The following is a 25,254-nucleotide window of genomic DNA, read 5'->3' on the forward strand; positions in this document are numbered from 1 at the left end:
TTCCATTTGTCCAGACGGCTATAGGGTTCATATTGATGTTTAATTAAAGGAGAACGGTTCTGGACATAAGTATTAAACAAGTAGCAGTGTACAAATCTATACTCTGAATTTCAAGGTCTGATGAAATACATGGTTTTATTTACTTTTTATTTATTTGTTTGTAATTCACTGCCATTTTTTTCTAAAAATCGTTTATTTTCTGAAACTCTTTCTACAACATCTTAAGCTATCAAATGTGATATAAGGACAAGAAACGTTGAATTATGTGAAAGGTGTGTTTAGGATCACACAATAAAAACACTTGGGTAAGAGTAAATGGTCCAAAGCTTGGCCTTGGGACGGCCCTATATGTTTTACATGCCCATGCTCACTGATGTAATTCAGGAGTACTGTACAGGGCTGTTCTCATGTTAAATAAGCCATCTATCAGAACGTATCTTGTTCAGGAGTATTTTAGGTATCTCAGTAAAATATAAATACATTTCCAACTACTTTAAAAAATACAAACTACTTAGAAAATGTGTTTTTCTAACTAATGAAAGAAGCATGCTAAGCAGACATCCCAGCAATAAAGAGAGGCAGCCAGGCAGATGCAGACAGACAGGCCTCCTCTTCAAATATGATCTGCCTGCCAGTTGCTCTGGTGTTGCTGAGGTCCAGTGAACTTACCGAACAATCTACTGCTTCTGTGTCTCAGGGCCCAGATTTGGAGCTCTGAGCCTTGGGCATGAAGATGTTGTGGATGGCTTCCAGATCTCATTAACCTTGGGCTGAAGGTCTAGAATTAGTTTGAAGACCCAAAGGGCAGTCGGTCAGCAGCATCCTATTCTCGCACTCCCCCGCTCAGCTATCATTTACTTGCTTCTGAAGTGTACTGTTTGGTCAAATGGAAGAAAATCTTAACATGTTTGGTTTTTTTCTTCTGAAGTATTTTGGGTGAAGATTTCCTGCTTAAGCATCAGCTTAATAAGATATTAAAAGTAAAACATAATTCATAGATATAAGGCATTACACGTATAATTACATATTTTACAAGATTGGGAAATCCACTCCACTGGGTCTGAAAGATGGACATGTATTGAGATGGGTAGGACATGGGCTTACATTTTTATGACAGAAAACAAAGTCAGCTCAACAAGGATGTGTGTTAAGGTAGGAAAATAGTAAAATTGTGTAATGTCTGCTAAGTTTCTCATTTGCTAGATCTGAATGTGCTTTCTCTGAGATTTCAAATATATCGTTTATGTATTTAACATGGGCTTATATCATAGGACAGTATTTGCAATACACAAAATTCAGATCCATACATACACTAGTATTGGACACTGTTTTAGCAAATATCAATAACTTATATGAAACCCCTATTTTACCGCAATGTAATGAGCGGATGTAAATTTTCATTATGTTATCTCCTGAGACACTTTAGACAGGAGGTCGGGTTATTACGATTATAGGAGACACATTGATAGTCTAAACGTAACTTTATTCTTTAGAAATGAGTTTTGAAAATCAATGTTAATTTATTTTGTACTGATTTTTAACTGTACTTTTAATATTTGAAATGGTAGCGACAGCAATATTGCTATAAATCACCTGTACCATTATCAAGATATATAATTGCATTCTTACTGTGTAATATTTGCCTGTTATTCACAGATGCGCACGTGCATTTGTTAGTACAGTTAGTTGTGCTTCCCAGAAAATAATACCCAGACTTGTATTCTTTTTTCTTCTTTTTCAGTGTGAAATAGTGGAATTTATACAACCGGGCCTTCATAGGCCCAAATGTTGTATAAATTCCACTACAATAAATTCATTGTAGTAACACACACAGAAACATTACACACATGCACACTCAGTCTTGCTTGGCTGTCTACTTCCCCTGCTGCTATTTTGTCTTAGTTCTCCTACCTAGTTACCAGAAATTCAGCAGTCTAAAGTACTGACTATGTCAAAAGCCTTTTTTTAAAAAAAATCTGTGTGTTGCATGTCATGAGGGCAGTATGAGAGGTTTACTGTTTACTGCACTGGTGCTATCACATATACACTTTCATGCTTTTATATAAAGTGGAAATGGGCGTCTTTGACGGATGGATCAGCAGTGGCACTGGACATACTGCAGCTTTTCTTTCTCCGGCCAAAATGTTCACATGTTTTTCACATTTGACCAGCTGTCCAGTTGACTTCGACATGCTGCTCCTGCCACTTCAGCTGTTGCATGTGTTTATGCGTGTTCATCCCAACACATGAATACGTCCTGGCCACCAGGCATGTCCATCCTCGAGTGACACATGGTCAACCCCTGTACAGTGCCACTGTGGCCTTGGCAAAGAGCCTGGCTGGTCATACTGCAGCAGGAAACCACGGGGTTCGAAAAGGAACATCCCCTCAGTTCAGCGAAGGTCGCAGAGAGGCGTCATTAGGTTGACAGAGTCTAAAGCGGGGTCTTGCAGGGTGGGGGAGTTGACTGACGGTTTTTGACTCAAGGACATGTCAGTATCAGAGGTTAATGATAAAGGCAGCCTTGGTATGCCATAGGGGATGCCACTTATCATATTCATACAGATAGCTTCTGTGTGTTTATTTGCTGCATACGTGTGTGTGTGTGTGTGTGTGTGTGTGTGTGTGTGTGTGTGTGTGTGTGTGTGTGTGTGTGTGTGTGTGTGAGTCAACATTAAATAGAGTTTTGAAGACGAATAACAGTTTGAATAGCTCGACTAAAACAGCTTTAAACTAAATGTAAACCTTTTGTTCTTATTCTCTAAGAGGAATGATGATGAATAAAAAAAGGAAATGTTTCAAATGAAAGGATTTAAAAAATACTCCTTCATTGAACAAGAATGAGACTACGCTAAAAACATTACTATTAGCCCTGACAGTGTGCGCTGTGTTCCCTGTGTGCGTGTTAACCTCTTTGTCCCTGTCCTAATTGTCCCCATTTGATCAGCACAGTTGTGGTTTCAGGCATTTCCTTGCCCTCCCTACAGCTCCATTTATCACAAGCAGCAATGGAGAGACACGGAGGCTCTCAGTGCTTCAAGGTGAATCCTTTCAAATGGCTCACGTTATGTTACCTTGTTAAATCAATGTGAAAACTAGCAGCAATGGAAGTCTCTCCAGACAAGAGTTTGTGTGTTTCTTTGACATGGAAGTGCTTTGGAGATTGGAAATACTACTATTAAAAGAAAGCTTTAGTGAATCCCTTAGGGCTAAGACTCTCATAAGCCTTTCTATTTCAGCTAGTTGCCTGTGATTTTTAATATTAAAGAAGGGAAGTAACTGTATTGTTTAATTTTTACTACTACATTTATTTAGACTTAAGGTCTTTACTATCAATCTAACCTGTGCTGGTGGTTTCAAATCCTTCAATTTATTTTAGAAAATGTATTTTGAAAATGAAAGATTCCGTTTTCTCGCTCCTGTAGCATGAAAATGGGAATTTTCTTGAGCTTCTGGAATAAGTCCAGCAGTTAGTCCTGGATTATAACTAGAGCAGACTCGTTTTACAACAACAACTATGTGTTTTAGGAAAAGGTGTAGCAAATCGCTGCTTTAAGCCATGTCTGCACCGCACATGTCTGATCTGACAGATATGTTCCTTTTTTTATTAATACATACATACATACCAAACTACTCCGCCCCTAAATGCAAGCCATATTTTATTTATATCCTTCAAGTCTTTCCCTGAATTTTACAAGCATAACTACAAAATTTCAGCAAGTAGCTTAATTAACTCTAAGTGCTTCCAGAAGAGCTTAATATAATGCAAAACAATGTGATTTTATTTTGAAAAGACCTCTGTTCGTTTCACTCCGTTGAGTTTTCCTGACAGACTTTGGTTCATTTCCCACCCCTGTGATTACTTGCTCCGCTCCGATTATTCTCACCTGTGTTCAATCATCCAATCAATCATCACTGTGAGTATGTACACCCCCCCCCCCCCTCCCTGCTTCTCTTTGTTCCTTAACAGATTGGCTTTTTACTCACAGCAGTTAAGCTTTCAAGTCATTCCTGTACCTCTTGTTTGGATGTTTTTTCATTAGTTTTCTCATGTGTCACTTCTTGCCTGTTTTTTGTATTTTTTGCCTCCCTCATACCTGGAATGTTTGGCACACTCACTGACCTCTTGTGAATGACTCCTTGGCTCACAATAAAGCTTAGCTTTGGGTGGAAAGTGTTTGTTTTTGGGGTTTTTTACATATCTCTAGTGGGCAGTTCTGTGTTGCATTTTAAAAAGTTTTTACTTGTTGGTGTAAATAAATGGCTTATAAAATATTAACACACAATTCATCTGCTCAGTTGCTGTTTATGATATTCTAAATATTTCTTTTTCACTGCATCAGACATTTTGAACTGTCATGGTAGGAAAAAACACTAATGTCACTGCCGACTTAGTTATGGCTCTTTTCTATTGAAAGTTCTGAGTAAGCCCTGACAATGTCAAAGTGAGCCAGCATTAACAATAAATCAAAAGGAAACAGCTAAATGGAATTCAAGTATTCAGTAATCACACTATTTAAACCCTGTAACAGTGGCATGTCAAAATGTCTTCTGTCAAAAAAGACCTATTGGACATGATTTCTTATAATCATCATAATCTTTTGAAAATTGTTCAAGGCAACGTTAAATGGAGTAAAAGATTTATCAGTAGATTTGCTGCATTGTACTTTGTATTGTTTAGTCTGCTGTGGTATAAGGAGCAGTATTTATTTGGCAATGGAAAAAAAATCCTTATGTCTTTCAGAAAAGCCTTAGAAAGTCAGATGAGTTAGAATAAAGACCAACAAAGCCCATATAGGGAGAAGGCTGTGATGGATCAGTGACTCACGCGCTGGACTTTGACCCAGTGGACTGAGCTTCTTGATCCACGTGAAACCAGAAGTTAGAGCTGACCTGTCAATAGATGTAGTTTGTTCATTTTCACTTGTGTGTGTGTGCATTTATTCATGTTTTAACAGATGCACTTAAGTTTAAGAAGAGATTGTGGTTTGAAATAAAATAGGACAATTTTGCAAGTCCTTAATTCACCAAAGACACCAGATGTTAAAACTGCAGAGATAAACTGCTCCCTTGTGTTGTGTCTTCACAAATTAAGCCAATGCTTAACAAAAAATATTAACTGTTGTTGTATTCTGTTGTTTTTTTGTCCATGTGTTTTTGGTGGATAAATATTGAGAAAAGTTTTTGCACAGCTATCACACATTTATTGGTTTTAGTACAACTGTGGTTCCTTTCTAGCTTCAAGACAATGCTGTGTTTTGATTGAAGTCATTGGAAATTCAAAACTAAACAGCCGTGAGTTGTGTGACAGGTGGTACAACTGACTCGAAGGGCTTTTGTTTCATCACCTTTCCCTAAGCTTGAATTATTTATTGGGAATTAAATGCTGGCAATAAAACTAAAGTTGGTATTATGTTTTGATAATCAATACCCTCGGTTTTAATCCATTTTTGTTATTCCGAAAAGGAAACAAAAACGTGGGAATTTTTGTATTACAAGTGTTGTCAGAGTTAGAGATGATTTCAATGTTTCTTTCTGTCTTTGTTTTTGTGGAAAATAAAAAAATCTTACTTTTTAATACTTTGAGCAAATATTCCTAAACCCAAAGCAGATGGTCTCCCTGTTTCACTGTTTAAATAGAAAACATGAGTTTCATGAATCTATTTAAAGTCTGAATTTCTGATGGATTGCAGCATAAACTGTCTCCCTTCAGGGCCTCTTTCTTTGCATAATATTATCAAGCTATGTGATGTTTGCATGAAATATTTCTACCTGTACGTCTATATGAAGGTCTGGCTTTGCACTTACAGACTGCCACATTGTGTGTCTGTCATCCTCAGCATGTCGTCCAGGCTTCTACAAGGCATATGCTGGAAACATTAAATGTTCAAAGTGCCCTCCGCATAGTTTCAGCTATGGAGAAGCATCTGCTATCTGCCGTTGTGAGAAAGGCTTCTTCAGGGCTGAGAAAGATCCTCCAACTATGGCTTGTACACGTGAGTACACCAGAAAAAAAAAGTGTTTTAAGCACGATCGTCACAGAGTGTGCTTCGACAATCAGATTAACACCTTCCGTCTTTAACTTCACAGGCAGATGGCACAAATGTTTATGAGTTAGAAATGAAAATATAAAATGCATTCCAGTGAATTTATTAACAGAACAATGATAACGTTAAAGACATGAGTTCACTTTACTGCACAACACATTTTAGTCATTCATCTAGAAAGGTGGGTGTGATGAAAATCAATCCACTATCTAAAAGATGTGACCAGAGAAATTTGGATGTGTGCAGGTGCACAAACTACATCATGTGACTGAAGGACAGCCTGGTTTATAGACAATCTGATAATGGCAGGGTAATGTTACAATGACTAGTATATACTTAATGCTACAGCAGTGTTTGATGTTCATACAGTATACTTAATTTGAAAAACTTGTAAAAAGACTAATTTCCTCCCATTGTTAAGAGGTTGCCAGGCACGCATGGTTCAGCTTTTTTGGGCATAAATTAGTTGTTATTGTTATAAAATTAAAATGATTGGTTGCTGTCATATTGTGTGGTAGGTGCATAAACTCTAGGTAGAAAGGTACAGGTAATTTGAGCTTGTTGCTAGGTGATTACCAGGCAGTATGATGGCATCATAATATATTATGCATAATCCAAGTTTTGTATAATTAATCCTTTCTGAACATAAATTAGGTATTCATTTTGTGAAATAAAAATAATATAATGATTTATGTTGTGCTGTAAAATCATAAAGGTTCCTTTTAGTCCATTGTCAGGTGGGTGCTAGGAAACATGCTGACATCATAATTTCTGTTACAGATAAGAACCTTTGGCTGTACCTGTGTGCCGTGTTTAGTTGCTCAACTTCTGACGGCATAGTGGGAGTTCTTGGACAAAGAAATAAACACACAGACAGAGCTTTTGTATGGTAAATTTAAAAAGAAGAAGAAGAAGTAGAAAGAGGTATTTTAAGTGTGTTTGATTTGGCATTGATGCCCTTTCTAATACAACCCTCCCAGACTTGTGGCTAACACTACTACTGGGTTTGTAGCTTGTCCAGAATCAAACCCAGGATCTTTTGCATGTTGCTGGAATTGTGCTAACACTACAGCATGGATTCATGTAGTATAATAAGATGACTAAAAAAATAAACTTTTCACAATTGTGAGCTGCTGAAAACATGCTGAAGATGTGCAAAAGCAAGCTGGCTAAAGGCATTACCTCCTACCTTGGACATGAGTCATTAGACATAATAGCCGCATGTATAACTGCAGTGAGGTTAGTCAACCTTTTTGATGTGATCAGACTTATGGGAGAACTGACAGCTGTAATCACCATCATCATAAATAGAGAGAGAGAAATAGTCATGTTATCATTTTGTCTGATTAAACTTGAATCAATTCATTGTACATTCACATTAAATATTTCTATACTTGTCTATGCCAGACAGTCTGGTAAGTTATTACTTTGTCTATAGAGCTGGTGGATTACTCCAGTGTTCTCAGAGAATTTGCTGTGGCCGTAAATCCAGTCTCGTCTTTAGGACTTATCTGGTGTGAAACGGAACATTAGAGAGTCTCTGGATGAATTACATGGCTTTTGTTCAGCTGCCTCGTCTTCATTGATGATTCACTGACTGTCATTACGACTTCATATGTGCATTAAATTACAGTTTAACCGGACTAATTCTCCTTTAATTAAAAAGCCATTTAGCTGTCACTGAGATAGACGGGGGCCATGTCTGAGAGCTCTCCAGGGTGGAAAAGTGTATTTGTCTTTTACAGAAAGACAAAGCCAAGTCATTGTGGAGATGCTGTTAGTTTAGATTGTCCTGCAGGATGCAATATTTGCAGGGGAAATCCTCAAAAAGGCTGCAGCTCTTCCTTTGATGTTTTTATGTCAAAATTTAGGCCCAGATTATTCAATATATACATTTAAACCTGAAAGCATTTCAGTCTGGGGTCTTTTATTTGTCTGACAACTACTTGAAAACTTATCTTAGGAGTGAATGGTATTCTTACCTGCAGTTACCTACACTTTCCAAGTCCTATAAGCATGAGCTAATCAAACAAGTGATGAGCTCTAGCTTCTTAAACGCCAACATATGAACAAATGGCATATTTGTATTTACAGCATTTATTGACTACATTGACAAGGTAAGTTTAATTTGCTCGAAAACAAAAAACCATATTGTTAAATCTTTACTGCTACACTTACTAAAGACAACTAGACACCTTCCTGAGTATACAACGTTGTAATTTAGTGCCTTGTTCAATGGTTTGTCAACTGTTGTTAATTAGTTTTTAACAGTATCTCCACTCCAAGTACAAACACAGCGTAAAAGGGCCTTGTGTGGGAGTGACAAACTTGCAAACTAAGAGGAGTAGGCTGGTGTGCCACATCTACTTTTACAATCTGTGAGCTGTGTTTACTCACATAATGCATTTTAATCAGGGGCGTGTAGGCCAAAACATAAACTGTTTGCTTGACGTTGAAGACAATAGAGATTAAAGACCGAGGGCCTTAGAGGAAGACAACGTTAGAGAGGAAGAAAGAGAAGATAGAACAGGAGGGGAGATAAAGGAGAGGGAAAAGTGTAAAGGCTGGATGGAGTAGACAGTGAAGAGAGAAAGGAAGGAGGTGGTGATACCAATCTCCCCCTAGAATAGGAGTTGATTGATGGCAGTGGGGTTGCTCTGCAGGAGGGGAGGTGGGTGGATTCTCCTCGATGGAGAGAATAGAGAAGGTGAGATAATGGCCGATAGAGGCAGAGAGAGATAAAGGGAGAGAATGGACACACACTGACAGAAGTGGAGGAGCAGTAGGAGGAGCTTTCCTGTCTGCTGAGATTTTAGCAACGGTGGGGAGAGAGGGATGGTGGAAGAGAGGGAAACATCCCATTGTCCTGGCAGACAGTGAGCTTGGCAGGACGGGAGTGTTCAAATCCCCCAGGCCTTTTAACTCCACCCTGTTGACAGCTGGCTGCCTGCTATTGCACAATGCTTACCCTGACACACAAACACGCGCATCCAGGGAGCACAAGACCTTAGCAAAGTGAAATGTGAGGGAGGTAGTTAGGCTGTTTACTGCACAGGTGAGGATTGCCTTATAAGAGTCAGTACAGCAGGACTTATGTGATATAGGAGATGAGATATGTGAGATATGTGTGTGAAACATTTATGAAATAGAAAAACATTTAGTGTTAAGGTTTTAGACGAAACACTAGTTGACGCAAATGCAAAATACTCAGTTTAATACTCTGCAGAGGTGGATCCTAGATCAGTAGAGTGGATTGACTACAGGAGGCTGATGCTGGAGGAGACGGTGGATAGTGGCAGGCAGGGTGTGTAACTGGAGGTGGTTGGTAGCTGATGCTGGAGTTTCAGATGGAGAGTGGCGGGCAGAGTCAAAGCCGAGGATAGATTGTAAAAGATCGGGTTAACTGGTAGCTGGTTGGCACATACTGGAGGTTGGGAGAACAAAGACAATGTGGAATTAGTTAACTAGAGTTTCAACAAGGAGCCTGAATGCCATCTACTGCAGTAATTTATTTGACAGTCTGGCAAGGGGTGGATGACAAGTGTATATATACTGTAGGTGGTTGATTGAATAATGACACACGTGTATCATCTGTCTCGATGGAGAGTCACGCCTCCAGGGATTCACAGGGAGACAAGACATACACAAACAGAGGGACAGAAAAAAAGGAAAGGGAGTAAGGGAAACACAAGGCAATAGAAAGCCAGTACTAAAAGCATGAGAGGACTATGACATTCAGAGCATTCTTTCACCTGCTTTTGACCTCAGATGGCAATTTTGGGTGATGTTTCTTATACAGGTATAGGAATGCTAACGCTGGTGTGCACGACTTACATTTGGTTCTTACTATCCAAATAGTACAATGCACAGCTTGGCTACTTGGAAGTACTGCATGATTGAATTAACTATTTCCAAATTCAGACACATAATAAGATTTAGGTGATTGCACCTGCAGCATCATTGTTAAACATAGCACCATATCAGGACCGGTGATAGAATGCAGTCTCTAGTGTCTAGACTGCAGCTGATGGAAACTCTGTTTGCCTGTATAACTTGGTTGGGTGGTGTGAAATTGTGTGACTATTGGTCTGAAACACAAAATGAAAGAATTGCAGTTATATTAGCAACAGTTTGTCCAAAAGATATAATTAAAAGAAAGCATGCTCAAAAATTATTTGGCAGAAACAGTGATATTAGAATTGTGTATGTAGGGACATAAACTAACTGCTGGGCACTTAAGCCCTTTATTTAATAAACCTGGTTATTCTGCTGTAGACTAACAATGAATTTTGTTATTTAATTTAATCTTGATATACTAAACTGTGAGATTTTATAACTAAACACAGCGAACATCAGCTAAACGTATCTGGGTTGTGCGTTCTACTAATAATAATATGGAAAAATGTGGTAACAGTCATGTACTAATGGTGGAAACATGTTATTAATATGGAAATAGCAAGTTATTACCAGCTTAATATCAAAGTAATAACAAAGTATTATCTTACATATATATGATATAGGTATAATAATGAGGAACAAAAAACATATGCCTATGAGGCAGTACCAATTCATAATATTATAATATAGTATTAGAAGTCAAGCAAACTGGATCAAAGTTGTATTTTACAACAGAATCAATGTATATATAGTCTATGTAATATTTTATAGAAAGTTTATATAAAGTAAGTATATATATATATATATATATATATATATATATATATATATATATATATATATATATATAATATTGTTATAAACATCTAGGAATGTAATAGTAATATTTATGTATTTACACTTTTATATACTGACTTGTGGTAGTATCCAATTGACAATAAGGTAATCTTAGCTGATGCTTTAACATGTTAGGATATAATTAATCCAACTCTATGCCTTCAGTATTCCTCTCTGTTAAATGGTAACAATATAAATCCTATATTTGATGCTGTGGATTATTGACTGTAAAAACCTGAAGAACTTTATTGTAGTCTAAGAAGTTTGGAAAGAAATGGTAAATGGTAAATGGCCTGCATTTGTATAGCGCTTTACTCAGTCCCTAAGGACCCCAAAGCACTTTACACATCCAGTCACCCACCCATTCACACACACATTCACACACTGGCAATGGCAAGCTACATTGTAGCCACAGCTGCCCTGGGGCGCACTGACAGAGGCGAGGCTGCCGGACACTGGTGCCACCGGGCCCTCTGACCACCACCAGTAGGCAAACATTGGGGTTAGTATCTTGCCCAAGGATATTTGGCATGCAGCCAGAAATTGACTAGACTTCTTTAAGTTGTCTTCTTTAAGAAGTCCAGTCACGTTTCTTTCCATGACCTGGATGAGTAGGAACCTACACAAATAACTTTCTTTGTAATAACCAGGAATCAGGCTTGCAAGGTGCAAAATCCCCTCTAACTGTAATTCCAAACTTTAAGTTATGTGAGGATCACCAGGAAACATCTGTGGTTAAATTCCTGCTTGTTTCCACATTATTATGCTACTCTTACAACAATATTACTGAGCTGTAACAGAAAGTGCTGCCCATGTTTCATTTGAAATATAATTATGAATTCTTTTATCAGTTTATCAGTTTTTGCTCTTTTGTAGGCCCTCCATCTCGTCCACGAAATCTGATGTTTAACCTGAACGACACCTGCCTGCTGCTGGAGTGGTCGCCCCCCAGCGACACAGGAGGTCGCAGGGACCTAACTTACAACGTCCAGTGTAAACGTTGCGGCCCAGAGCCCGACCACTGCCAGCTGTGTGAAGACGAGCTTCGCTTCTTGCCAGGACCGTTAGGCCTGACCAACGCCGCTGTCACTGTCGTGGATTTTTCCGCACACGCCAACTACACCTTTGAGATCGAGTCGCTTAACGGTGTGTCAGACATGAGCTCGTTCCCTCGACAGGTGGCCATCATCACCGTCAGCACTGATCAGGGTGGTGAGTACTATTATTTTCGTTGAGTGTGTTACTTAAGCACAAGTCCTATAAAATGTAGGATTCTGCTTTGCTGGTTAAAAAAGTACATAAAGATAACCAAGATAAAGTTAATCTTCCCTAACATACCTAATCATATCACCAGAAAAAGTTTATGATAACATGAAAACTTCTTGGTATTTTCACACTGCCTTACACCTCAATTTGTTCCCAAATACATTGTGCAGGACTGCACATTGTGTATGTGTGAGATTATACATATAAATGAAATCTGCAGTGATAATCTAATTAGCAACAAATTAATTCCCTCCTCTGTGCGGCTTTATGTGGTTAGAAATGTATTGGTTCTCCCCAGTATCATGCTACACATGTTAACTCAATAACTCATAGATTAACCTGATTTTTGTGAAATTTTTCAGTAGTTAGACTATGAGTAAGTGAAAAACTCATTAGTTTTTGGCAGAAGTATAATCGCCGTAAGACAAGAATATTTCATGTTTGTTTTCATAACTTTTGACGCCCAGAGGATTTGTTCATTTAAAAGGTATTTATGGAACTGTGAGGAGATCATCCCCTGTTTTTGAGGGTACTCTGTGACCTACCAGCATTATAGCGCAATGACTGGTTTGCTGTTGATAAATCCACATGACTCCGTGCTAGTGGCTGCCAATGGCTTCTTGCCGTCTTATCCTACTTAACGGTAGAAGTAATGTACCAAACATGTATCGATATGCCAGCAAAGGCAGGAAAGAAGAAAATTAGCTCTGGAAATGTGTTCACGTTGTAATGTAAACAGCTTTTTGTTTGTTTACTCGTCATGGCTCTTTTCTTTCAACCCTTATGCAAATGTCACCAACAGTGCTTTTTTCCAGGAAAGGATTTTCATTAGTTTAAGGTTATTCCTATTATAATTTGCAAATCTTCAATACTGAATACTGTATGTTATTGAACGTGAGTCGTATTTCAGAGAAACCTCCGCTCACAGTTTGATGGCATTTTATTAATAGAAGGTAAAATAATTTAACATGGGGCAAAATCATTGGTTACAACTGTTCCTCACAGAGTTTCTCACTCCATCTTTGAGCTTTGAGATTTTGCCACAGAACAAAATCTGAAAAATTATATGCCATATATTAATATGCCAATCAGAATGATTATGTACTGTGGAGCTGTGATCAAGAAAGTTTGTTCTGAGTACACAGATTTAGAACAGTCATTAGTTTATTGTGTTACTGGGGCCTTGTTAGAGATTTGTGAGAATGGCCTTGTGAAAGTTAATATTCAGTACTTTAATCATTTGTTGCTTTGTGATGCAGTTAGTAAAGTGAGACAGGCCTGGCGTTATGACAGTAAGGTAATTGTCCTTCTAATATTTGTAGGTTTGCACCCTCAAACACTGCTGTAAATGATGGCAGAGGTTCAAGTTGTTATTGTATTCACCTGTTTTCCCCAAATAAAGGGGCTGAAAGGCCCATTATATCTTTGGGACATCCTCTGGTGTATAGCATGCTTATGCTTTTAATTTTTGATTTGCAAACACTGTGTTTTCTGTTTTCTGCCTCCTCCCTTGACTATTTCCCTCACCCTGTTTTGTCTTGATGGTTGTTTCATTCCCCTCCTTCTCTCCCTCCGGTTTCCTATATTCAAGCATGCTTGTTTTTTGCTTCTTTGTTCTCTCCTCTTTCTTTCTCTCCTTCCCTCCTTTCTGCCGCTGCTAAGGGGGGCTGGGAGAAATACATTTTCTCATAGAGCCAAAACACATTAAATGCATTATTCTGTGTCACTGGGGACAACTCTATCCTTTACCGGCACCTCAATGTTACACGCAGCCTTTTTATTTCATTAAGATGCCCAGTTTAGCACATAGTTGTGGCAGGTCCCTGGGCTGTGCACAAGACCTATTTCAACACTAACGTACACAGCTGCAGCTATTTAAAATGCTCAAGGGAAAAGGTAGATTTATGGCCCTCGGCCACTGATAAGCAGAGTGATGATGTATTTTACCACTATCTCCTTGACAGAAACTAGAGTTTGGTCAGCGAGTCAATAGTCTGTGTCATTTATTTTAATGGTAAACATGGTTATTGATTACATTGGTAGTTGTAGTTTTAATACCACAGTGTCCCATCCAACCCATGGATGCAGCAGGTGTCATGTTATCAGTAACACCAAGTAACGAACGGACAAATCTTTCCAACTTTGTTTTTTGGATATAAGCTCATAAGCTCATATAAGCAGATCAGTACTACCGGATGAATGTAATAAACCTCAGGTTTACTTGAGGCATATGACCAGTGCTGGGGAATGGAGTAGTGTTTTCATAATGTTGGTTCTCCCTCTGTGCTTGCCACTGTGGGACAAGCCTGTTTAGACCCACTGGAAAAAAGTGTACTCAACATCGTATGTACATAAACTGTTTTCCCACATGCCAAAGAATACAACAGGCTGCTCTGGGATTCAACATGTTTGTTCTTGTATTAGTGTCACATACAGTGTTTGATTGTCTGATTTCTGGTTAAGTTTAGCCAAAATAATTGCTGCAATTTTATTTCCTTGTCATAGTTTTGTTTTGCTTGGGTTTGTTTGTTTTTTTCTAATTATTAAAGATGTAGGTTTTCATTTAATGATCTTTATACTGTTTGTATGACTTTTAAGTGTCTAGAACTGTGAGTAAAAGGAGAGTAGACATTTTCATCATTTTCATACGTGCATACCAGAAGGTGTAATATCTTCTTTTCACACCTCAGCAAGAATAGAAGTGATGCAAGATGATTCATGAGCACAATTGCACAAAGCAATAGCCCACACACTGCCTAAGATTATTCTTAGATTATTCTTGCATCGTTTTATAATATTTTCAAATAGAAATTTTGAAATCTATATTTTACTGTAATGTTGAATAGGCTTTAAGGATGTTAAATACAATGGTTTTTTTTGTGTGTTTTTTTAAACTAGCTTGAAAAAATTAAAAAAAATTGGAACTACTCATGCAAACAATATGTTTGACTAAATATTTAGATATATCATTGGTTCAAATTGCAAAATAAATGCCCTGGCAAAGTTATCTAAAACGATTTGGCCTAATCCTCAATTTAGTTTCTCAAACTGAATCCAAAAAAATGTGCATTTGTAGATACTCACTGAAGCAAAGTAAGGGGATTTCTTACATTTAAAATACAATTTCCTTAAAGATAATGTGATGGTGGTGGAATAGTTGGTGGTTAGAATATTGAGAAGGGACTAGGTAATGTATCTATTCTCATACTTCCACACTATTGCTTCAATTTAGTGAAAAGAGACAGTAATACTTGGTCTTTTTGTCATGGTTACATGAAGATTCCTTTCAAAATCTATCATCTAAATCATGTAAAACTGATACCTCTGCACTTGTAGTACAAGAATACTCAGTAATTACAAGAAATTCTTCAACTAAGGCAATGCACTGTGAAACCAAGTGTTACATTTGTGGAGCCTTTAAATAGAAGGGCCCTTAGTATTTGATATCTTCTGCACATAAGTTATGCTGCTTTTTTTGAACAAAAGAACATGTGTCCAGTGTTTACAGTGTGGCAAACACAGAGAAGACCTACAATAGGACACCTAAAGAGAAATTGGGTTAATCTGCAAGTCACGTTGATTAAGACTGGCAATTATCTCAAAGTCAGCAATAGAAAAACTGCTTTTGACAAAGTTGAAAGAGTGCACACGGTCAGCGTATGCATTCAAGTTGAAAGATAACCATACCTTCTTAAGAATATGAAAAGTTGCATGCGGCAGTGATATGCATACATGCTTTTGCACATATGCTTCCCCTGACTCATCCACCTAAACCTCAGTGTGATGGGTTTGTTTGGAAAGGTGCACAGAAAATTCCAACACCATTAGCATAGAGTTGCCATCAGCAGAATTGAGCGAGCCATGTAAATTTCTGTGTGTTGTGGGGAATATCAAGAGTCCGCTGTAATAATTTACTCTGGCCATAAATAGATTAGACTTTGTCATTAAAATGCTGATGGCCGTTTTGGTAAATGCCTTGTGCCAGTGAAGTTAGTGTATGATTTGTTGTGCTTATGAGGAACTGCTTTGCGAAAATGCGCACACAGACTCACACATACACATGCACACTGGCATAAATACATTTAAATATTGTACACATGTGGGAGGGAAATGGAGAAACTATATAGGCTTATGATAATTTCCTGTCAGGCTTAACCTTTTCAATATTTAGTAAATGATTCAGTGAAGCTAATCTGATATATGCACTCCCATAAGTCTTTGTAACTCACACACAGGCACTGGAGAATCTTGTAAAATTACAACCACCTTTCAAAAAAAACTCGGCGAAATGTATCAGATTTAAATAAAAGAAGAACACAATGATTTGCAAATAATTTAAAGCTTTTCATTTAAATACAAAAAGATCATTTAAAGGTTATTTTTCATTGAAAATGTTAAAAAATAACAATAAAATATGGATTTGTTTTTGTTAATAAACGCTTATTTTAAATTTGGAGCAATAATTTTGAAAAAGACTGGAAAGAAAGTTTTTCACTAGTAAATATGAGGCAGGAATTCTGTAAAAGACTGCTTGACCAAGGAGCCTAGCCATTCACGGATAATGTTTCTCAATATAAAATTAGAAGAATTAGAATTTGGAAATTTCATCATCTATAGTACATTTATTATATTATATATATTATAGTACATAATAAATCTAAATGATTCACACACAAACTGATATTAAATTGCCATAATCTCAGCCAGCAGTCCCCAAAATGAGTAGTTTTTGCAGTGCATACTACTGTATGGGCTCGGGAACATTTCCATTGTCAGTACTCACAGCTCAGTACAAGTTAAAACTCTTTGAGTCACACAAACACAGACACACACAGAAGCAAATAATCTCTGCCTTCTCTGTGCTTCTTTAAAGCATGATAAAGCACGAGCTTGTTAAAGATTAACTGAGGCAAGATGAAAAAGACTGTCAAGTGGTCTGATAAATTAAAAATTGAAATCACGAATGCTGTATTTGTTAGGCTAGAAAAAGTAGGGGAAGGCCAAACACATTTTAAAAATAGAAATACATGCATCATAAGTATTGAACAATATATCAGTCTTTAAGTGTTTTGCCATCGAGAAAAAGTCTTTGCTCAGCAAGACCAAAACAACATTCTGTCTGTGTTACAGTGACAAAACATTTTAAAAGTCATGGTGCTAAAGTCTGTGTCTGTCTAATTATCAAAAAATAAGACAAAGGAGTTTGAGCAGCTGAAAAGAAAAAACTGCCTTAAAACTGCATAGTTCCCAACACTGTGCAGCAAATTGGTAAATGTGCCCCTTAAAGTGAGTGCAAAGTTCAAATTAAGTATATTAACATATCAGACTACAAACATTTGACATGCTCTCTACATTTGACATGTTGTAATACTTTCCTTTTCCTTCCATTTTTAGGGAGAGGTTGTAAAGCACATAAGGATTAAGAGCAGGAGAAGGACAAGGCCTGTCTGGAAAATAACAATCTGAAGTCTGAAGAAATTATAGGAACATTTATGGTTCTTTATGTCCACATGAGGACAATATTACTTCTGTGACCTGAGTGCCTTAATGGTTTATAGTCAGCATAATTACAGAAAAAAAATCACATCCAACAGTATCCATCAGTAAACTTGGTCAACTCCCACATAAAGACCTCACAAAGTGGGTGACTGGGTCAAAAGGAAAGGTGAAAAGAGCAAGAAGGTAGAGGACATGTAAAGCTGGGAGAGGATGTAAAGGTTAAGTGAGAGTAGTGAAATCAGTCTGTGAGGTAAGCCTGAGAGAGGGAAAAGGGTGTTATGAATGTGGAAAGCAGGAAAAGAGTGGTTTGAAGACAAATGAAGTGACACATAATAGGAAGAGGATGAAAGAAGATGAAATGAAAGGGTGTGAGAAGATGATTGAGTGAGGAGAGGATCGAAAGAGCAAAAAAGGGGGTGGCAAAATGAAGAAGAGGGTAAATTAGCTGACGATAAATGTGACCAGAGGATAAAGAAAGTGCTAGGAAGAGACTGAGACACAGATACACTCTAAGTGCACTTGTGTTTCTAGATGTGGTTTTTTTTTATACCTATAAAAAAGAAAAGAAAAGAACTTGAGTGGTCGTGGCAACCACTGCAATTTATTTGACAAGTTATTTTTGTGACAAATGCTTTCAATAAGGAATGTGGTAACTTCTATATGGCTTGGTCTGAAGCTCATTTGTGTAGATTTACCGAATATGGAGAATTTCTGTTTTAACTTGGACATAAAATCTAATTTGCCATAAAACCTAATGTGGCAGAAATAGGTGTTATGGGACATGCTGAAGATGGTTTTATTGAAGGAATCCAATTGTAGCTGATTTCTGACATTCAGTCATGTGGTTCAGGAGTTACATTCACAAGCACACCAACTTGGACCCATTGGTAGCATTACAGTGTATTATGCTCTTCCTCTGTCTATGATTTCTCTCGACTTAAACACTCATAAAATCAGTTACAGTTACAAGATTCTGCTAATTTCATGGGGGTTTACATATTCCATTACGGAGTGGATTCTGCTTTTGCAGATGCACCATTAAGTCATCCATTTTCTACCACTTATCTGGGTCTGGGTCAGGGGGCAGCAGTCTAAGCAGAGAAGCACAGAGCTCTCTCTTATTCCCAAGCTACCCGAGACACATAATATATCCAGTGTGTCCTGGGTCAGGCTCCGGGTTCTCCTCCCAGTATAAAATGAATGAAATACCTCAGCGAGGTGGAGTACCTTGAGCCACCTCAACTCATTCTTTTTGATGCAAGACACCTGTGTGTTACTTTTAGCACTTTCTTGGTGACTGAGTTCTTTTCCCAGCTCTAAGGCTAAGCTCAGACACCCTTCAGAGGAAGCTAATTGCCACCACTCAATCCTTGATCTTATTCTTGTAGTCACTGGTAGGGTAGGAATGAAGATTGACCAGTAATTATAAATCTTTGCCTTCACACCCATGCCTCTCTTCATTACAGCAGGTCAGTACAGTGGCTTTATCACTAAAGATGCTGGACCAATCTGTTTGCTAGTTCATCCGCTACACCCCTCACTCCACTCATTAGCAATATATTAGCATTAGCAGATACTTGAAGTCCTCTGGCTGGAACAGTAACTCCTCCCATCCCCAAGCAGGGGAGACAATTCCATGCTTTCGGACTTGGAGGTGGAAATGCTGGATACATATCTAACGCACATATTTTAGTGATACTGGAAGTTACTACCATACATAACAACAAAAATTAAAATAAAGACCAATATAAACAGAGTGAAGGCCACTTCAACCACTCAGGGTGAGCACTGGGTGAACGTGACTACTAAAAAGCAGCACTGCGAGAGAGTTTTATTAAAAATTGGAAGCTCAGTTCTGTGAGCTTCAATATCACTTAGCAAGTTACCTTGCAAGTTTAGTTATATTTATTATAAATATGAATAAAGATTCCATTAATTATGAGCAGTTGAGGTGTTTAACATTGTTTAATTCCTGTTTCTGTGGAAATGTGGCTTTGCAAATATCATAGGTGTATTTGTAAACTATTGTGCTTTTGTCTGCACGGTAAATAGATGAGGGATTACAGAATTCATAGCAGATTTTTGCGATTTAAACTAGGGAAGGGAGAGGGAGTGGACAGGTGGATGAATGCAAACAAAAGCAAAGGATGAAGAAGAGGACAAGAAGGAAATGGCCTAGAAACAGGAGAGTTTGTTTAATCACAGGAAGCGGCTGCGTAATTGTGTATGTCACCGAAAGCAATCAGAGACAGATCAGATTCTCAGTTGCGGTGATGCATCAGAGCTTTCTTACAGCAACTTGATAGAGTCTAATCAGGCAATCTTTTGTAGATGAAAAGCTGGTGGGCACAGCTAACAATTTCAGATCTGCATGGTGATATGCAATAACAGAAGAGCTTGGAAGAGGAGAGCTGTTCATTGACTTGGTACTGACTGAGTGTGTCCACATCATCGACATACTGTGCATCTGTGAAAACAAAGCTGACACGATGGTGTGTCTGACAGTGTAGAGATCCTAAATTGTCCATGACGTCAAGATTAATGTTCTGTTCTATTTGATGTGATTATCATTTCAGAACTGAATGAATCCTGGGTTGTCCATCACTTGGATCTCTAGCTCAATTTCTATAGGCATAGTTAATCACATGCTTATGCCAACACTGTGTACAACATGGGCCTGAATTTATATTACGATATGGTTAACATATCTACTACATCATACACATATATGAATTCAAGATTGAGAGATCTTGCTGCCGGCTTGCTGCCGGTACGTTGGGGTTTTTCCCGGTGGACGAGAGGGTTTGTTCCCTGCGCCTTAGGGTCGGGGAACGGGTCCTGACTGTCATCTGCGCTTATGCGCCGAGTGGCAGTTCGGAGTACCCAGCCTTCTTAGAGTCCCTGGGGGGGGTGCTGGAAGGTGCTCCACCTGGAGACTCTGTTGTCCTGCTGGGAGACTTCAATGCTCACGTGGGTAACGACAGCGAGACCTGGAGGGGCGTGATTGGGAGGAACGGCCTCCGTGATCTGAACCCGAGCGGTGCTTTGTTATTGGACTTCTGTGCTAATCACAGTTTGGCCATAACGAACACCTTGTTCGAACATAAGAGTGTCCATAAGTGCACGTGGCACCAGGACGCTCTAGGCCGTAGGTCGATGATCGATTTTGTAATCGTATCACCAGACCTGCGACCATATGTTCTGGACACTCGGGTAAAGAGAGGGGCTGAGCTGTCAACTGATCACCACCTGGTGGTGAGTTGGATCAGGTGGCGGGGGAGGACGCTGGACAGACCTGGTGCACCTAAACGCGTAGTGAGGGTGTGCTGGGAACGACTAGCAGAGGCCCCAGTCCGCGAGATCTTCAACGCACACCTCCGGCAGAGCTTCAACAGCATTCCGAGGGAGGCGGGGGACATCGAGTCCGAATGGACCATGTTCAGCGCCTCCATTGCCGAAGCTGCTGCATTGAGCTGCGGCCGCAAGGTGGTTGGTGCCTGCCGTGGTGGTAATCCCCGAACCAAATGGTGGACACCAGGGGTGAAGGGAGCCACCAGGCTGAAGAAGGAGTCCTATCGGGCTTGGTTAGCCTGTGGGACTCCGGAGGCAGCCGACAGGTATCGACAGGCCAAGCGGAATGCGGCTCGGGCAGTGGCTGAAGCAAAAACTCGGGTGTGGGAGGAGTTCGGAGAGGCCATGGAAAAAGACTTTCGGACTGCCTCGAAGAGGTTCTGGCAAACCGTCAGGCGTCTCAGGAGGGGAAAGCGGTGCTCTACCTGCACTGTGTATAGTGCTGGCGGAGCGCTGCTGACGTCGACTGAGAAAATTGTCAGGCGGTGGAAGGAATACTTCGAGGACCTCCTTAATCCCACTGACGCGTCTTCCAAGGAGGAAGCAGAGTCTGGGGATGAGGGGAATGATGAGGGGAATGACCCGCCAATTTCTGGGGGCGAGGTCACTGAGGCAGTTAAACAACTCCTTGGTGGCAGAGCCCCTGGTGTTGATGAGGTCCGCCCCGAGTTCCTGAAGGCTCTGGACGTTGTAGGGCTGTCCTGGCTGACACGCCTCTGCAATGTTGCGTGGAGATCAGGGGCAGTACCCGTGGATTGGCAGACCGGGGTGGTGGTCCCCATCTTTAAGAAGGGGGACCGGAGGGTGTGTTCCAACTACAGGGGGATCACACTCCTCAGCCTCCCCGGGAAAGTCTATGCCAGGGTGCTGGAAAGGAAAGTTCGTCCGCTAGTCGAACCTCTGATGCAGGAGGAACAATGCGGTTTTCGTCCTGGTCGCGGAACACTGGACCAGCTCTTCATCCTCTCGAGGATACTTGAGGGTGCATGGGAGTTTGCCCAACCAGTCTACATGTGTTTTGTGGACTTGGAGAAGGCATTCGACCGTGTCCCTCGGGGTGTCCTGTGGGAGGTGTTGCGGGAGTATGGGGTGTCTGGCCCATTGCTACGGGCCATTCGATCCCTATACAACCGTTGCAAGAGCTTGGTCCGCATTGCCGGCAATAAGTCGGACTCGTTCCCGGTGGGTGATGGGCTCCGCCAGGGCTGCCCTTTGTCACCGGTTCTGTTCATAATTTTTATGGACAGGATTTCTAGGCGCAGCCAAGTGGCGGAGGGCTTTCGCTTTGGTGGCCTCAGGATCTCATCTCTGATCTTTGCGGATGATGTGGTTCTGTTGGGCCTCCAGCTCGCACTGGAGCGGTTCGCAGCCGAGTGTGACGCAGCGGGAATGAGGATCAGCACCTCCAAATCTGAGGCCATGGTTCTCAGCCGGAAAAGGGTGGAGTGCCCACTCCGGGTCGGGGATGAGGTCCTGCCCCAAGTGGAGGAGTTCAAGTATCTCGGGGTCTTGTTCGCGAGTGATGGGAGAAGGGAGCCGGAGATCGACAGACGGATTGGGGCTGCAGCTGCAGTAATGCAGACGCTGCACCGGTCCGTCGTGGTGAAGAGGGAGCTGAGTGTAAAAGCGAAGCTCTCAATTTACCGGTCGATCTACGTCCCTACCCTCACCTATGGCCACAAGCTGTGGGTAGTGACCGAAAGGACGAGATCGCGGATACAAGCGGCGGAAATGAGCTTCCTCCGAAGGGTGGCTGGCATCTCCCTTAGAGATAGGGTGAGAAGTTCGGCCATCCGGGAGGGGCTCAGAGTAGAGCCGCTGCTGCTCCACATCGAAAGGAGCCAGCTGAGGTGGTTTTGGGCATCTGGTAAGGATGCCCCCTGGGCGCCTCCTGGGTGAGGTGTTCCAGGCATGTCCCACCGGGAGGAGGCCCCGGGGCAGACCCAGGACACGCTGGAGAGATTATATCTCTCGGCTGGCCTGGGAACGCCTTGGTGTTCCCCCGGATGAGCTGGAGGAGGTGGCTGGGGAGAGGGAGGTCTGGGCCTCTTTGCTTAGGCTGCTGCCCCCGCGACCCGGCCCCGGATAAAGCGGATGAAGATGTGTGAAAAGATTTTACCTTAATGTTTAGTTTATTTAAATTGCAGAGTAATGCCTGTACATAGCGTGTCAGCAAATTCTTTAGCTGGAGCAAAGTGATCACATGAGGAAGTTGCTCAAGTTAGACAAACACCCACATGTATTGTTTTAACCCACTACAAGATCGTTAATCAACTTGTCCTCTTCGTCTTGCAAGCTTGCATCCTGTGCAGCCTCGTATGCAGGCAGCAGATAAGAAGTTGTTTTTTCCTAACTTGTACTCCACCCATGAGTGTTACGTGAGAGGACAGTATATAATAAACTCTGAGTGAATGCCTGGCGCGCTTTGCCTACACTTTCTGTAGTCGACGGAAGGTGTCAGGTAATCGTCCATGTACATGAATTAACTCTGGGCCCGTGATTCTTTGCTTTCCTGAGGTTTTTCTCCTAACAAGATGGATGGATGGATGGAGATCATTTGAAAGAACTGAACATGATTTATTGAGATAGAGAAATTAATGTATTTGGCGATTAGACTCCGATGACTCAACATGGAAGAACAGAATCTCACTGGTGACGGGGTTTAGGCAGGACCCGAAGTCTAGACACTGGTGGTGAAGATGGAGACTGAGGCTTGGATGTCGTTACGACTGAGGTGTCTGTGAGGTGGAGATGGGGATGAGGTATTTTGCACCAATGAGAGTCCGTAAGAGAGAATGACAGAGAGCAAAGTTTTAAATTGCACACAGTGAGGCTGATTGGTCCAAAGAAAGCAGGCAAGAATATGATTAGACTAAAATACTGATAACAGTATTGAAACTGACAGCCTGGGAAAGCAGTAGGAATGTAGAGAACAGAAAAGCAAAATAACATCCAGGAAAGCAGACAGATGACTGATTACAGATCTTCCTTATTTAACTTACACATAGGCTTCATTGAATGGTGTGCAGAATTGACTGTGGCCGTTAAATGTTAATAAAATTACGATTCCATAATCTATCTCTTATAAGTTATTTGAATCAGACACAATTTGCATTCTAGCTGCTGCAGATTCTCAATGAGTCGGTGAGTGTGTGAGGATGGATGGTAAAACTGAATTACAGTAAGCCTCTTTGCTTTAGGCATGCAATACATTACCATTAAATACAGGAACTATGAAAACAGATGCAACTTTTTAAAAAAGTACAACTTAATTCCACAGGACTAAACTAAACTAAACTCTAAAGAAGCTGGTCTGTCAGATTTTGACTGTGTTAGAGCTTAAATTAATTGCACTGCTCCGATGGTGGATGCTTGGAGATGGAGAAAGGCTCAACCCTCATTTTAGAAAGACTTTTTCAACTCTTGGGCTTTTATGATGTCATATGGAGGCAATATCTTTAATATGGTCTTAGGTACACGATTCCGGCTTTGAGCACAGCAGTTTCACTCCCCTGCTGTTTGACCCTTCGGTTTGCACGGGGCAGCCAGTCTGAAGAAAGTTGGTTTAAAGGGCGGGCGGCTTTTAAGTGAAAGGAGCTAAAATGGCTAGTTTTCAGACAGAGGGGCTGAACCAAGGCCTTATAATTAATAAGTAAGGATTAGTTAAAAATGTGAATAATGCAAATCTAGTACAACCCTGGAATAAAAATATAAACACTGGAAAGGAGCTTAATGTACTCCATTTAAAATGTAAAAGGCTGGCCCTAAACCAAATCTTTCTATAATGGGCCAAAACCTCAGAGGGCCATTAAATGTACAAAATAATTTTAAGATAAATTCTGAATGCAGTAGAGAGTGAGAGTATGATGGATAACATTTGCTCTAATGAGTTTCAGGTTTGTTTCCCCTTACATTTGTTTCCTGGAGTTACATGGACTCCATTAGAGAGTAGTACAAAAACTGTTACACATACTAACTTTTGATAGAGTCATAGCTTGTATGCCAATAATGTGATTTCTGTTATCAGTACCTGAATCCCTGCACTACAGAACCTTTATTACGTCCCTATTGATTTGTCAGGATTTCTTTTATAAGCAGTGGGACTATAAACACGTTCAAATGAGATCTTTTTGCAGCTATACAATACCTCTGAGGCAAAACGATTAACTTGGTTATATAAGCAGCATTTCTTTTTTTACCCTCTCTCTTTGGGCTTAATGTGTTTTTACTATAATGTCTGTAAACAGTGATTCAGTTGCATGTATAATCTAATCTGTATAGCCTAATCTAAATACATTTCTCCATTCTGATTTGCCTTGCCAATTGTTTACCACTTTTCTTGTTCCCTTTAGCCTTG

At 40.2% G+C, this 25,254-nt stretch overlaps 1 protein-coding gene across 1 annotated transcript in view; it reads left to right on the forward strand.

Moving 5' to 3' along the window:
* Positions 1 to 25,254, forward strand: part of LOC146500877 (ephrin type-A receptor 6-like) — a 185,281-nt gene that overhangs the window by 88,004 nt on the left and 72,023 nt on the right. The window contains exons 4-5 of the mRNA XM_085136581.1: positions 5,841 to 5,996; positions 11,658 to 11,993. Of these exons, the coding sequence (XP_084992707.1) occupies positions 5,841 to 5,996; positions 11,658 to 11,993 (492 nt within the window). The remainder of the gene's footprint in view (positions 1 to 5,840; positions 5,997 to 11,657; positions 11,994 to 25,254) is intronic.

This window comes from Neolamprologus multifasciatus, chromosome 16, assembly GCF_963576455.1.
Source record: "Neolamprologus multifasciatus chromosome 16, fNeoMul1.2, whole genome shotgun sequence".
In the NCBI taxonomy this organism is placed as follows: domain Eukaryota; kingdom Metazoa; phylum Chordata; class Actinopteri; order Cichliformes; family Cichlidae; genus Neolamprologus; species Neolamprologus multifasciatus.